Source organism: Triticum aestivum, chromosome 5D (genome assembly GCF_018294505.1).
Source record: "Triticum aestivum cultivar Chinese Spring chromosome 5D, IWGSC CS RefSeq v2.1, whole genome shotgun sequence".
Taxonomy (NCBI): domain Eukaryota; kingdom Viridiplantae; phylum Streptophyta; class Magnoliopsida; order Poales; family Poaceae; genus Triticum; species Triticum aestivum.
In genome coordinates, this window is record NC_057808.1 from 370,130,539 (window position 1) to 370,143,686 (window position 13,148).

At 41.1% G+C, this 13,148-nt stretch overlaps 1 protein-coding gene across 1 annotated transcript; it reads left to right on the forward strand.

Moving 5' to 3' along the window:
* The first annotated feature begins 306 nt into the window (after positions 1-306).
* Positions 307-9,919, forward strand: LOC123121825 (uncharacterized). The gene is made up of 9 exons (XM_044541892.1): positions 307-576; positions 2,503-4,953; positions 5,049-5,734; positions 6,258-7,506; positions 7,616-7,953; positions 8,187-8,375; positions 9,057-9,166; positions 9,416-9,507; positions 9,603-9,919. The coding sequence occupies exons 1-9, from the start codon at positions 414-416 to the stop codon at positions 9,638-9,640; spliced, it is 5,316 nt and encodes a 1,771-aa protein (XP_044397827.1). The 5' UTR covers positions 307-413; the 3' UTR covers positions 9,641-9,919.
* The last annotated feature ends 3,229 nt before the right edge of the window (positions 9,920-13,148 follow it).

Genomic DNA, 13,148 nt, shown 5'->3' on the forward strand with positions numbered 1-13,148 from the left:
TATCGGTAATTTATCGGTCGACCCAACAGAAGAGGTAAATCGTCCAATTTATTAGCATATCGGTCAATTTATTGTTCGATTTATCTTATCAGTCAGACACCGGTAAACAATTGTGTTGGTAACTGCCCCTTGATGATGTGTTAAAGGATGATATGTGTAAAGACATGATGTGGTTGTAGTGAGTGAATATAATCCCAGCTTTCTCTCTCTCTAAAAAAAAACCCACCAGGCACTGGTGCACCGCCCGCTTGCGGCTGGCCGGCTCATCAGATTTCCCTCTCCCCCCTCGCCCCGATTCAAAAATTTCGTTGCCCATCTCTCCCCCCCACCCCGCTGCCGATCCACCCCCATGCCCAAACCCTAGCCCCCCTCCTCCGCCCCCGGCCACCTCCGCCACCCTCCGGTAGCCGGCCATGGAGAACCTCTTCATGCAGGTCTTCGGGCGCCGGGACTGGGTCACCGGGCAGATGCGCCAGCAGGTCGACTCCCACGCCGAGTCCCTCGCCTGCGCCTTCCTCGCCGCCGGCCACCGCCCCCCGCCGTGGCTCCTCCCCTCCTGCGCCGCCGGTCCGCAAGGTGCGTATCCCCTCCCTCCCCCCTCCCCCCTCCCCATGTTTGTTAGCGCTCTGGCCGCTCCCTCGTCAGGGTTGGATTGGGTTGTGTTGGGGATTGAGTAGTTCTCCCCGCATTAGCTATCACGAGGAGAAAATGTGGTGTTCCGTGGAAGCGAGCCTACTCAACTGCTCATGCTACCTTCCCCGCAACAAATTTCACCCTGTCTAAAGTAACTGCGTTGGGTAAATCTGGACCAGATAATAGTTTGTAGCAAAAACAATAGGACCGATGGCCATGCTAAGGAGATCGACAATGTCCTAATGTTAATTTGGTTAAGATGTTCATTTTGGGCGATGTATGCTTTATAGTGTTACTTTTCGTGCGGAATATAATGGAGCAAGGAAACATGAGTGTTCGAAAACTAATGGAACAAACTTTTGTCAGGCTATGATTAGAAAATTCACAGATGGTAGCATCGTCTTGATTTGATTGTGACTTTGTGAGGTATGCCTGTACTATGTTTCTCCTCTAAACTGTGTCTACAGAAACCATTTTGTTTCCTTGCTAACCCCAGATATGAACTTATAATGGTTCTAGGTGTCAATGAATAAATGAACTAAAAGATGCCATGCCATATGCTCATGTTCTTCAGTAGGCTTTCCTTTTAGCTGGTGCAATTCGTGTTATATTGCTGGCTGAATGATGGATCTTAGCTATTTTTCTGTTGTTTTCTCCTCATCTATTGCCAAAACTTTCATCACCACCTGCTTGCTTGCCATATTCTGTAAGATCATTCGAGATTACATACCTGGTATTCGGTGCAACAGAAAGTTGTAGAATGCATCTTAGCCCAAATTGAGGTTCTTTTCAGCTGTATGTTATCCTAATAGATCTTTACATTTTGTGTTGTTCTAATAGTTCTTTACATTTTGTGTATTACACATCTCACCCTATAGTGCATCAGATTTTTCTAATACATCTACATTTTGATTGGTAATGCTATGACCTCATTAAAGAAATACCATACACATTTTTTTTTCAAGCAAGTGGTTACTTACGGCAAACTAAAAAGAATTTGAACTATCACAATTGTGTCCCTGCTGATTATTAATCGTCAATGTTTAACAGCGAGGAAGATGGTCAGGGAGTTGACCCTGTTGTTGTCCAGAGTCCTAATGACATGGTTTTCTGTTTAGAGAAACTATTCATGTGATGTACTGTAAGTTTGTGACATATTGTGTAACTCTGCGGCGATTTGATGATTGCGGTCGTGTTGTTATCTGCGAGAAGAAAGGCTAAATGAAGCTACAAGTGGGCGCGGCAAAGCGCGCCTGTTCCTCTAGTATTAGTTGCATCCGAAGCAAGTTTGAATAAAATTAGTTAAAAGATTTGCTTCCTCAAAACTACAAGTAGTTTCCTGAGACCAAAAGATTTGCTTCCTACAAATCCGCAAGTACTTAGTTTCCTAAGAACAAGCACCGAAGGTGCAGATTGCTAGTTAATCCCACGTAATTAGCAGCCTACATAACTAGTACTGCGTTATTTTGGATGCAGTTTAATGCAAATAACCACCCAGGCTCATTTTAGCGGGCCATCTGATATGTCTTTGGTTTAGCGTGGTTCAACATTCGTACAGGATTAGCCATTTTGTTTTGTTGGGCAATCCTTTTATGTGTTGGATGGGGGAATTTTGAGTGTGCCAGTTTGGTGCTGTTGGTCCTATAACTTGTTTGTTTATTAGAACCCGAGAGGGATACACCTGCAGGGTGCTGGTTATAAGCATTCATGAGTTACTAACGGGTTGGCTAGTGATTCTGAAATTTGCTGGAAATACACCGATTCTTTGTTTATTTAGCCTTTTGTTCACCATTGGTGTCCGATTTTACTCCCTTGCACATTGCTTTTGACACCTTCTATTCGTCAACTGAACTGCTTGTTTACTTGTAGAGCTAAATGGTAAACCAATTGTTCCGGGGTTACTTTTCGCTGGAAGCCAGATTACTACACCAGCAACCAACAGAACTGTCTTTCAGCCACCAGCTGTGCCTAGTATTTCACTCAGAAATGTGGTGGTTCCAGATGGATATGCTGGTCTAGACACTATTTGTGACACCGTGGATACTAACCAACATGAAGTGCCTCAGCAAAAACAGGTTTCAGTTGACCAGGAGATTGTTGAGGCTAGTTCTGATGTCAACATGTTCTCTGTGGTAAAGCGTTCCAGGTCAAGGCAGCGGCATATTGAAGATCGCTCGCGTGAGAAGGGTCAAGCTACAAATAGTGAAACCAGTGATGTTATGCAAGACAGGATGCAGAGGTCTGAACTTGCAACTGCAGGTTCGAACAAAACAACTGCATCATTATCCTCCAAACCATGTGGTGATGGTGAAAACAATGCTGGAACAATGGCCTCTTTGCCAGGTCAGGAGAAAGGTTTTTATGCCAACCAGGATAGATCAACTGAATTCGTCAAGTGCAGTAAAGATGGTGATCTTGGAAATCAAGGAGTTCAGTTAGATTGTTCTCAAAACCAGATTGTCAGTTATGATAATAATGTCAAGGTTTCTGTTAGAAGTTCTTTTGAAGTGCAAGTTACAAGCAGTGTGTGCCATGCACTCCCTGAAACTTATCTGTCGGTAGAGCCGAAAAAACTTCAATTTGATGGTGTTGAATCAGTTTGCATGAATTCTGCAAGTGAACAGACGATGCAGCAACCAGTATGTGCTCTGGAAGGTGCCAATCTTGATCTTGCTGAGGCACATCCCTTAAATGAAGACCCATCTTCTACCAGCTATTCTCAAGTTCCTCGTTTTATGGGCAGATTATTGCTTGATGGTGTGGAATCAGGATATTTGAACCCTGACAGTGCACCAGTGAAACAGCAGCAGAAAAGTGCTTTGGAATGTGCCATTCTTGATCTTACTGGCGTGCATTCCGGGAAGGAGGACCAATCTCCGACCACTTTTCTTGAAGTACCTAATCCTACCAGCATACTATTGGTTGAAAGGGATACACTGCACACTGCAGAAGATACTGAAAGACTAACGAGACCTGACAGTTCTTCAGATCGGATCATCACTCGGAGTTCTGTGTCTTTTGAACAACAGTGCTCTGATTCTCATGTTTCACATCCTCCATACAGTAAAACTTTGCAGTCACCTACCCAACTAGGTGATACTATTTTTGGGGCTCCTGCATCATCACAAATATTGCCGGACAGTCTGTTAGAGGAGGCCGACAGTGAGGACCTCCCACATTCACCTGTAATTGAGGTGGATAACCAATGCTCCCAATTGGAGTCCGCTGAATGCCCAGAGCAGCTTCAACTTCAGACTGTAGAAGATACTGAAAGAATAATGAGACCTGACAGTTCTTCAGATCAGATCATCACTCGGAGTTCTGTGTCTTCCGAACAACAGTTCTCTGATTCCCATGTTTCACATCCTCCATACAGTGATACTTTGCAGTCACCTACCCCACTAGCTGATACTAGTTTTGGGGTTCCTGCATCATCACAAATATTGCCGGACAGTCTGTTAGAGGAGGCCGACATTGAGGACCTCTCACATTCACCTGTAAATGATGTGGATAACGAATGCTCCCACTTGGAGTCCGCTGAATGTCCAGAGCAGGTTCAACTTCAGACTATAGAAGATGCTGAAAGAATGACGAGACCTGACAGTTCTTCAGATCGGATCATCACTCGGAGTTCTGTGTCTTTCGAACAACAGTGCTCTGATTCTCATGTTTCACATTCTCCATACAGTGAAACTCTGCAGTCACCTACCCAACTAGCTGATACTAGTTTTGGGGCTCATGCGTCATCACAAATATTGCTGGACAATCTGTTAGAGAAGGCCGACAGTGAGGACCTCTCACATTTACCTGTAAATAATGTGGATAACCACTGCTCCCAATTGGAGTCTGCTGAATGCCCTGAGCAGCTTCAACCTCAGAGTAGTCCTTTGGGTGACGCTTACAAAACAAGCCTCTCTCCTTATGAAATACAAAGTAATGACACACATTCCAATGGTTGTGCTGTTGTAAATGTCTCTGTATCTGAAGAAAATCACTTATCTCAGGAGCAACATTTGTTGGCCAGAACATCTTTAGAATTCAAGGAGACCGATGTGGAGACTCCCTTTGGCCCTGCTTCCCCGGTCACACAAAATGAGACGCTCAATGGGAAGGATGCGGTCAACTGCCATTCAGGAAAGTTGGGTGATGTTCAGGTAAAATTGTCAGCTTTGACCAAAGCATGCAACATTTCTGTCAGCAACAAAAAAGACGAGTGTGCAGTGCCAGAAGTTATGAGCAGTGCTTCAGCTAGGAGAACCAGCGAAATGCACTCAACTGAAAGGAACAGTATGCCTTCGGCCGAAGATCTGCAGCAAAATGGTACCATGCTTGCTATTTGTTGAATATATATTTGCTAGTTTTTTTGGTAGCAAAAGTTATTGTGCCATGTCCTTACATTGTTTCTTATCTTGCAGGAACAGAACAAAAGACCTCTTTTCTTGAGAATGCTGTTAAAGAAAATGTTAATTCATGTACAGCAGAAAACGATAAACTTAAATTTTCACAACCTTCTGTTCAGTACTTCTTACGTAGTGCAGCATCACATGAGAAAATTAATCTGCTCAAGTCAGACAGAAGCAGTGCTGCTTGTGACCAGAAGAGGTCTGTTCAAGATGGAGTTAAAGTAAATGATAGTTTGTCATCTAAAAGGAGAAGAATAAGGCGTCGATCAGACTTTGACCTTTCCAGGACACCTTGCACAAATTCATTGTCTCTGAACCACCAAGTTAACATTGCTGGTCCTATGTTAACTGCGACAAATTTCTCGGAGAAATCCCATCCTTCGAGTCCTTACTTCTCAAGGAGTTCAGGATCCTGCAAGAGCATGTCTCTGGTGTCAGAGGGGGGAAATGTTGCAAGTGATGTTTATGGAAATGGGAATTCTTCACGGGGAAGAAGAAATGCAACTAGCCTATTAAATGTTGTCCTTGATAACTCTCCTACTGCAAGCACCAGCAGGACTGCATTGGAGGGAAGGATCTTCAAAACTTCTCAAGAACAGAAACAAAATAAGTTGGAAGTTGACTTTCTGACAACGACTGCTGCTTTGCCTTATTGCTCTGGCATCCTATCTCATAACGAGGAAAACTGCACACAACAGGTATGTGCTCAGCAAGTGTACCGGACTACCAGTTCCCTTTCCTCTCTGAATAATATAAATGTTTATTTATTACGGAAGAACTGGTTATATTTTTTGCTTGCAAAATATGTCATTAAGTAGTAAACTAGTGGTAATGCTCAGTCTGTCTGCATTATTGGTGGAGCCTTTTCTTTGGATGCTTTGCTCTGACAAATTCGAAAACAGTCACGTAGCTTCTCTATTTCTTGTTTTTATTATCTCTCTAAGGGATAGCTGATAGGAATATTCATGGGTATTTCATCACGATTTTGTACTGATGAACATACAAATTCTGTGCCTGGCAAGTTTGTAACATCCATGTTGATTTGATGGCCCTTCTATACAGTAGTACTGCACCGGTTAGTATTAGATCTGATTTTGTTGGCATTTGTAATTGGTAGAGTTGGGTAATGTGCACTCTTCAGTCTATATTGCACTTGCTATTTTATGTGTGCTAGTAAGTAGTAAGTCCTAGCGTATTTACTGTTGTTCTTTTTGTTGGCAGGAAGGTACTTGCTTAGAAGGTCAAGACCTAAATGTCACTGCTGCAAGTGTGGCAGACCAGGAAATGGCTCTTGAGACGGATAACTTATCATCTCCAATTGCAATATTAAATCAAGAAAATTATTCTGGAACGGAACCATTTACTCAATTCCCGAGTTATGCTTTAGATCAACATGGTGAACAAGCATCTGCTCCGAATGCACTGTTTCATGGGAAATTATGTTATGGATCCAATGTTAAACGTGGTAGGATATATAAAAGTTATGATCCAAAGGGACATTTGCTGCCTGGTGCTGCTATTTCAATGCCAGTATTCGAGAGATTTGATGTTCCTGGCCAGTTTGACAGCCCAATTATTGGAAAAAGGTCATTTGAGTCCCTTCATGATTCTTGCCAATTAGGCACCATCAGCTCAGGTCCTCCAAACAAGTATAATACCAACACAGCGAGTAGTTTGCATCAGCTATTGACAACTATGTCACCAAGAAACAGTCGCAGCGTTATGGGCTCTTTCGGATATGGATCGGAACTTGATTCGTTTTTCATTTCTGACGACGTAGCCTCGTGCTCTTCAAATGCTAGCAGCAGACAAGAGATTAATGAAACTCCGTTGACTCCATCAGTTGAAAAATATAGCCTCCAGAAAATTTCATCAAGATGTGGATCTGGTTCAGAACATATGGGTTCTATTCCTGAACTTAAAATCTTCCGAATTGATGAAGATAACAGTATTCTGGAAGAAGATGAGTACCAAGACATGGCTCCTGGATCTGTGGATGTGAATTACTCATGCCAGCGGTCCTCTGAGAGAACAGCACTTCAGGATATTACTGGATTATGTCAAAACAATGGAAATTCTCCATCTCTTTCCATGAGATGCATGGATAAAGGTAACAGCATAGGCTTGAGTGCAGAATCTGTCAGTCGTGATCTCACTCATCATTCAAATATAAAAAATGATAGCATTAAGCGAAAATACAATCACCCTACTTCAGTTAAGAGAGAAGGGAAAGCATCCCGTTCTCTTCATGGCAGATTAGGTACGACAGAAATAATCAGTAGCACAAATGGAAGACACAGGAGTGAAGCAAATGTTGAAAAACAAGGCACGGCAGAACTAAAGAGCAGAAATGGAAGACACAGGAGTGAAGCCAATGTTGATAGACAATCTAAGCCTAGCAATATTGTTGCCAATGTGACATCTTTTGTACCTCTTGTAAAACAAAAGTTGCAGTCTACAACAGTGTGCGGTAAGAGTATCTGTTTAATTGCATTACTTATTTCGAACTATATGCTAAATCTACAAATGTTTGATGGTGCTCATAAATGGCTTCTACAACTGGGGTTGCTGTCGTGCAGTTAAAAAAGATGTTAAGGTGAAGGCACTTAAGGCAGCTGAAGCTGCAAAACGTCTTGAAGAGAAGAAACAAAAAGAGCAAGAAAAACGCAAAGCGGCTGCAAAAGCAGAGCGTGAAAGACTGAAGCAAGAGAAGGAATTAAAACAAAAACTTGAAGAGGAGCAAAAGAAAAAACGGGAAGTTGATGCGGCCGCTAAGAAGCGGCAGAGGGAAGAAGGAGAAAAGCGGGAAACAATGAAAAAAAGAAAATGCATGGATGAAGCTCGAAAGCAACAGAAGCAGCCTATGGATAAACAACGAGGCATGAAGGATGAGAAAGATGCTCGTCAAAAAGCTTCTGTGAGTATAAGCTATATATATCTTATTTCTACCTTTTCCCTCCTCAAACAGTACTCTTTAGAAAATATATGTTATTTTTGTAATTTGAGTGGCAAAACTCTCAGATTGATCATATGAAATTTGTAATAGTATTAGATATGCATAGGGCTTTCAAAATATACGGTTCCCAAGCGTCATGTGATATATTCTCGAACAGAGGGGTATTTGTTTTTTAATATTTAAAATCATGGCAGGATAATATGGAGCCAAGGAAGAATTTGGTTGATGTAGGCAAAAGCCAAGTTAGATCTGACGAGGCTACTGAACATGCCCTTCGATACAAGGCCAATGAAAGAAAGGATGAGAAAGGTGTTGCAGTAGATGACAGGAATGCAAGTTTTGGATCTGATGCTAAGGAAAATACCCTGAACAGTCTTGAGGAGGTATGCTTTTTTATTTAACTTCATCATGCAGAATGTTTCTTCTGTAAATCTGCATATGTTGGTACTACTACTCATTCATCTTTGATAATGATCCACGACTGACAACGGTGGAGATACACCCCAGGCCTGGGGGCCCAGGGCCCGGGTCATGGCCCTCAAATCCTTTGTTCACTGTAGCAGCATGTCCACTGTTTTGGTACTGTAGTGATACTGTAGCACACTGTCGACCTGGGCCTTGGCCCAATCCTGGCTACGCCCCTGGTTGACTGATATGTTACATGCTTGCAAATAATAACAGTATTACAAGTCAATATACTCGTATACAAGATATACTAATGGAAGTTCTTTTGAAATGGTGCATGATAGTAGCTTCTACGCCATAATGCATGCCCATCGGTTTGTTACTAACATGAATAAGAGAAGACTTCGGAAGACATGAGTAATTTTTCTCTCCATTTGAGGCTATAATTCTTGTAAAGCGGCAAAATTGTTAGAATGTACAAACATCTGCAGCGTCATTGCAGTTGGGACAAAGCAAAAATAGGTTGTCAATCTGAGCTGTTTTGATTTCTCGTTTGACTTCAGTATCAGTTTGTATGCTTTTCATGGATTTCGCTCTAGTATCAGCAACCACTCTAATTTTTGAATCCTCTGCTCTGATGTTAATGAAACTTTTGCCAGTCCTACACAATGACTCCGTATAAAGATTCTGATGATGAGGATGATGATGATTACGACGAACATGAACAAGAAGCAAGGCGCAGAAGGAAATTTGTTCCTTCTTGGGCTCGGTACGTGAACTGACTACGGAATTTTGCACATAATTGACAGCAGGATTCTCTGTTTTAATACTGATAAGCATTTTGATGTTAATGACAAACTGAAAGTATCTTCCGCTGTGCTCCTTCAATAAATGGCGTACTACCGCTTGCTAACTTTTTTTCTGAATATTAAAGTTTTTTTTGGGGTGTTCATTGTGCTTCGTATTGGCATAGTACCTCGAGCCTGCTAATCACATAGTCTTCATGTTCAATTTGCAGAAAAGAGAACTTGGATAATATCTTACTATCCAATAAAACATTAGACCCTAGAGAAATATTTGCACGGAAGCTGTCCTTCAACATACCTGAAGGTAATGTCCATTTCATTGTTGCCTTTTGTCAACAAATCTACTCCTATAATTGCTAGTGTTGACTTTGTTGCCTCCTTCCTACCTGTTGTGTGCAGTCCTTTCGGCGCCCGTTCCTCAGCGCGGCTTAAGATAGCCTTCCATTCCATTTGATGAAGTAGTGGTAATATGCCAATGTAGTAGTGGCAGTCAGTGATGTGTATAAGCTGACCAGCAATCTCTTTTGTAACCTGTAAGCTAGGAATGATCTATGTAGGAGAACATGGCTGTACCACTTGACTACTTAGCTAGCATCGATCATTGCTTGGCGAAGTTATAGTTTGTTTATAACGGCTTCCGTCACATTATTTCTTGACGGGGATTGAGTATGTATCAGAGTGGCAACATGTGTATTAATTGAGTATGTAACAGGAAAGTGAGCTCTTTTGTCCAATTAGAGTTGGGAGCCAAGGTATGTGCAACAAAATTAGCCTCTCTTGGACACAACAAAAACTTCACTTTGACGAAAGAAGAGACTTGGATGCAAATACCCTGGTATATAAGCACAGCTGCTGTCGCCGAGAATCCACCCTCTTTCAGTGTGTTGATGAACAACATGCAGTTGGATTGGATAATTAACATCTGACAGCCAAGCTGATTTGATAGATGAACACCATTTCAACACAGCATGTGCTTCTGTAGCTAGCAGCAATAAAATGACCTCTATCATCTCGGATGACAGCTCCAATGCCCAGATGAAGGATCGAACTGGGCATCGACGTTCACAGAAACGAAACCATCATGCGCCTTTGTCCACTTGCTCTTTCTCCCTTCAGACTTAACATTTGTAGCTCTTACGACGCAAACCTGGATGCACATGACCGCCTGTGATATGGGTTGTGTACTTTCACCATGCACCTTCTGTCTTCGCATCCACAATATGTACCATGCTGTTACAAGAATAGTCTCTCGCAAGTATTCCTTTCCCAGTGCGTTTGCGAACTGTCCAGCAATCAGGTATTCAAGAACGGTACTTCCTGAGCTATCTTTTTTTTTGAAACGGATCCTGAGCTATCTCTAGCACATGCTTCAGAGACTATTTCCCACAACGCAAACTTTCTCCAGATTTCCTAGCTCCTTCACATAAAAATAAAGTGTGTTTTATATCTTCGCAATGAGTAGAGCAATTCGGGCACAGGCGACGGTTGTCTAGAACACCGAAACACGGCAAAATACCATGTAGACATTCCCACCCAAATATCTTTATTTTTGCTGGAACTGAACACTTTTACAGTCCAAACCTTTACCTGTTCCAGTTGAGCCAGAACCTTCAGCACGTTGGAGTGTAGCACCGAATTCAGACTCCCACTCCATATGATATGCAGAACGCACAGAAAAATACACACTGCTTGTGCTTTTCACCTGATAATAGAGAGAATCGCCGTATCTCTTATCTTCTTTCTTTTTTTTGACGGGAAACGTGGGATCTTTATTGCATCAGAAAAATTCGGTTACAATCAGCAATGAAGCTGCTAACAAGGAAGGAAGGACAGGTGTCCGTCCAACAATCTGACACTGCTAAAGAAGTAGCACGTTTAGCACAAAGATCTGCAGAGCCATTAAAGTCCCTGGAAGTGTGTTGAACCGAAACTTAAAGTTTTGTCCCTAATTTCATTGAAGGTATCTTTTATCTATATCTATACCTAATACTTAATGAGGCTGTTGCTTCTGGCGGTACGTCATTAAAATTGCCCTCAAAATTGCAAAATATTACCCACCAATACCTATAAGTGACAAAAAAACGTTTTGCAGGGAATCCCCCGCCTGGACCGGCCCAAGCATAGGGACCTACTATACTGTGCTCCGCGCGCTGGAGAAGACACATCGCGCCCGTTAAGGCTGGCCCATGTAGGGGTGCCTGTTGTTGTAGTTTAGTTTTCTATTTTTATTTTATATTCAGTTTATATTTTTTACTTTAAATAATTTGGAACTTTATTTTTTTTGAAATTATAAAAAACTGAGAATTTGAAATAAAATGTTCAAGAAAATATAAAATGTTTTTGAATTAAAAAATGCTCGGGATTTTTCTCAAAATGTTCAGATATTCAATTTTTTTGGCAATTTTGAAAAAAATGTTCGTAAAATTAAAAAAGTCCATGATTTTGAAAAAAAAGTCCGTGTATTAAAATTTTCCAAAAATTGTTCATGCATTTTAAAAAATGTCCTAAAATTTTAAAAACAGTTCGTGAATTACAAAAGAGTTTATTGGTTCATAAAATATTTGCTGATTCAGAAAATGTTCCTGCATTTCAAAAAATATTTATGATTTTTTAAAAAAGAATCCACCAAGTTAAAAAAAAATGTTCGTATATTCTAGAATTGTTGGCCGATTCAAAAGAAAATGCTTAAAAACCGTTTGCAATATAAAAAAATTGTTCACAATTTTATAAAAATGTTTGTAAATAGTAAAAAATGTTCACAATTTGTAAAAACTGTTCCCCAATTTGTAAAAATGTTCACGAATGATCGAAGGTATGTAGTTAAATAGTAATGCTTCCGAGTCTTTTTGACTATATACCCGCGTGAATTTTTAAGAATTAACTGCATGGGTGGATCGAAATATTATAGTATGTTTTTTTAAATGTTTCTTGAAATTCAGAATAGTTCTTTGAATTACCAAGTTTTTTGACAACCAAAATATTTTTTTGAAAATGTGAACATGGCTTCAATTTGTGAATACATTTTAAAAAAGCAACATTTCTTTGCATTTGTGAACAAATTTTCAAAATCATGCGATGAGGTAAACAAAATGTGGTCATCGCTATTTGAGATTATGGTATTTTTTTCTCCCATTACAACGCACGAGCCCTTTTGCTAGTTCAAAACAGTTGTTACGTACATAATTAAAAGAAGACAGTATTTCCGAAATCACTAATTGAGGAGTACTCCTTGTAAAGATCACTCATTCACTCCCACCTCCTCAGATTGTGACAACTGGCGTGTTGCATGTGCACCACTTGTCGCAACCTGTGAGTTTTCCTTTTTTTCGTAGATCCGTGCATTCAAAAAGTTTTATCTCTTAAACCGTGCATCTAAATCTTGAATCGTATTCACCGTTGGATTCCTCGCGTTGAGATATTGAAAACTATATCCCATGTTGATAGGTTTTGATGTTTTTTTTCATGAAAAAAACCGAACGAAAAATCATACCGAGAGCACAAATTTTTTCCCTTTCCGAAAGAGGCACGGCCATGCCTCTCGCGAAAAGCACAACCGTACCTCTCGCGGAAGCAAAAAAAAACAGAAACCATGTTTTTTTTCGTTTTCAAGAGCCACAGCCGTGCCTCTCGCGAAATCACAACCGTGCCTCTCGCGAAAGGAAAAAAACAAATATATGCTTTTTTTCGTTTCCGAGAGGCACGGAAAGGCACGTGCCTCTCACGAATGCAGAACTGTGCCTCTCGCAGAAGCAAAACCGTGCCTCTCGCGGAAGAAAATAAAATAGAAAACATGTTTTTTTCGTTTCCGAGAGGCACGACCGTGCCTCTCGTGAAAGAAAAAAAAAGGATAACACATTTTTTTCGTTTCTGAGAGGCCTGACTGTGCCTCTTGCAAAAGCAACACCGTGCCTCTCGCGGAAGCAAAACAAAGAAAACACGTTTTTT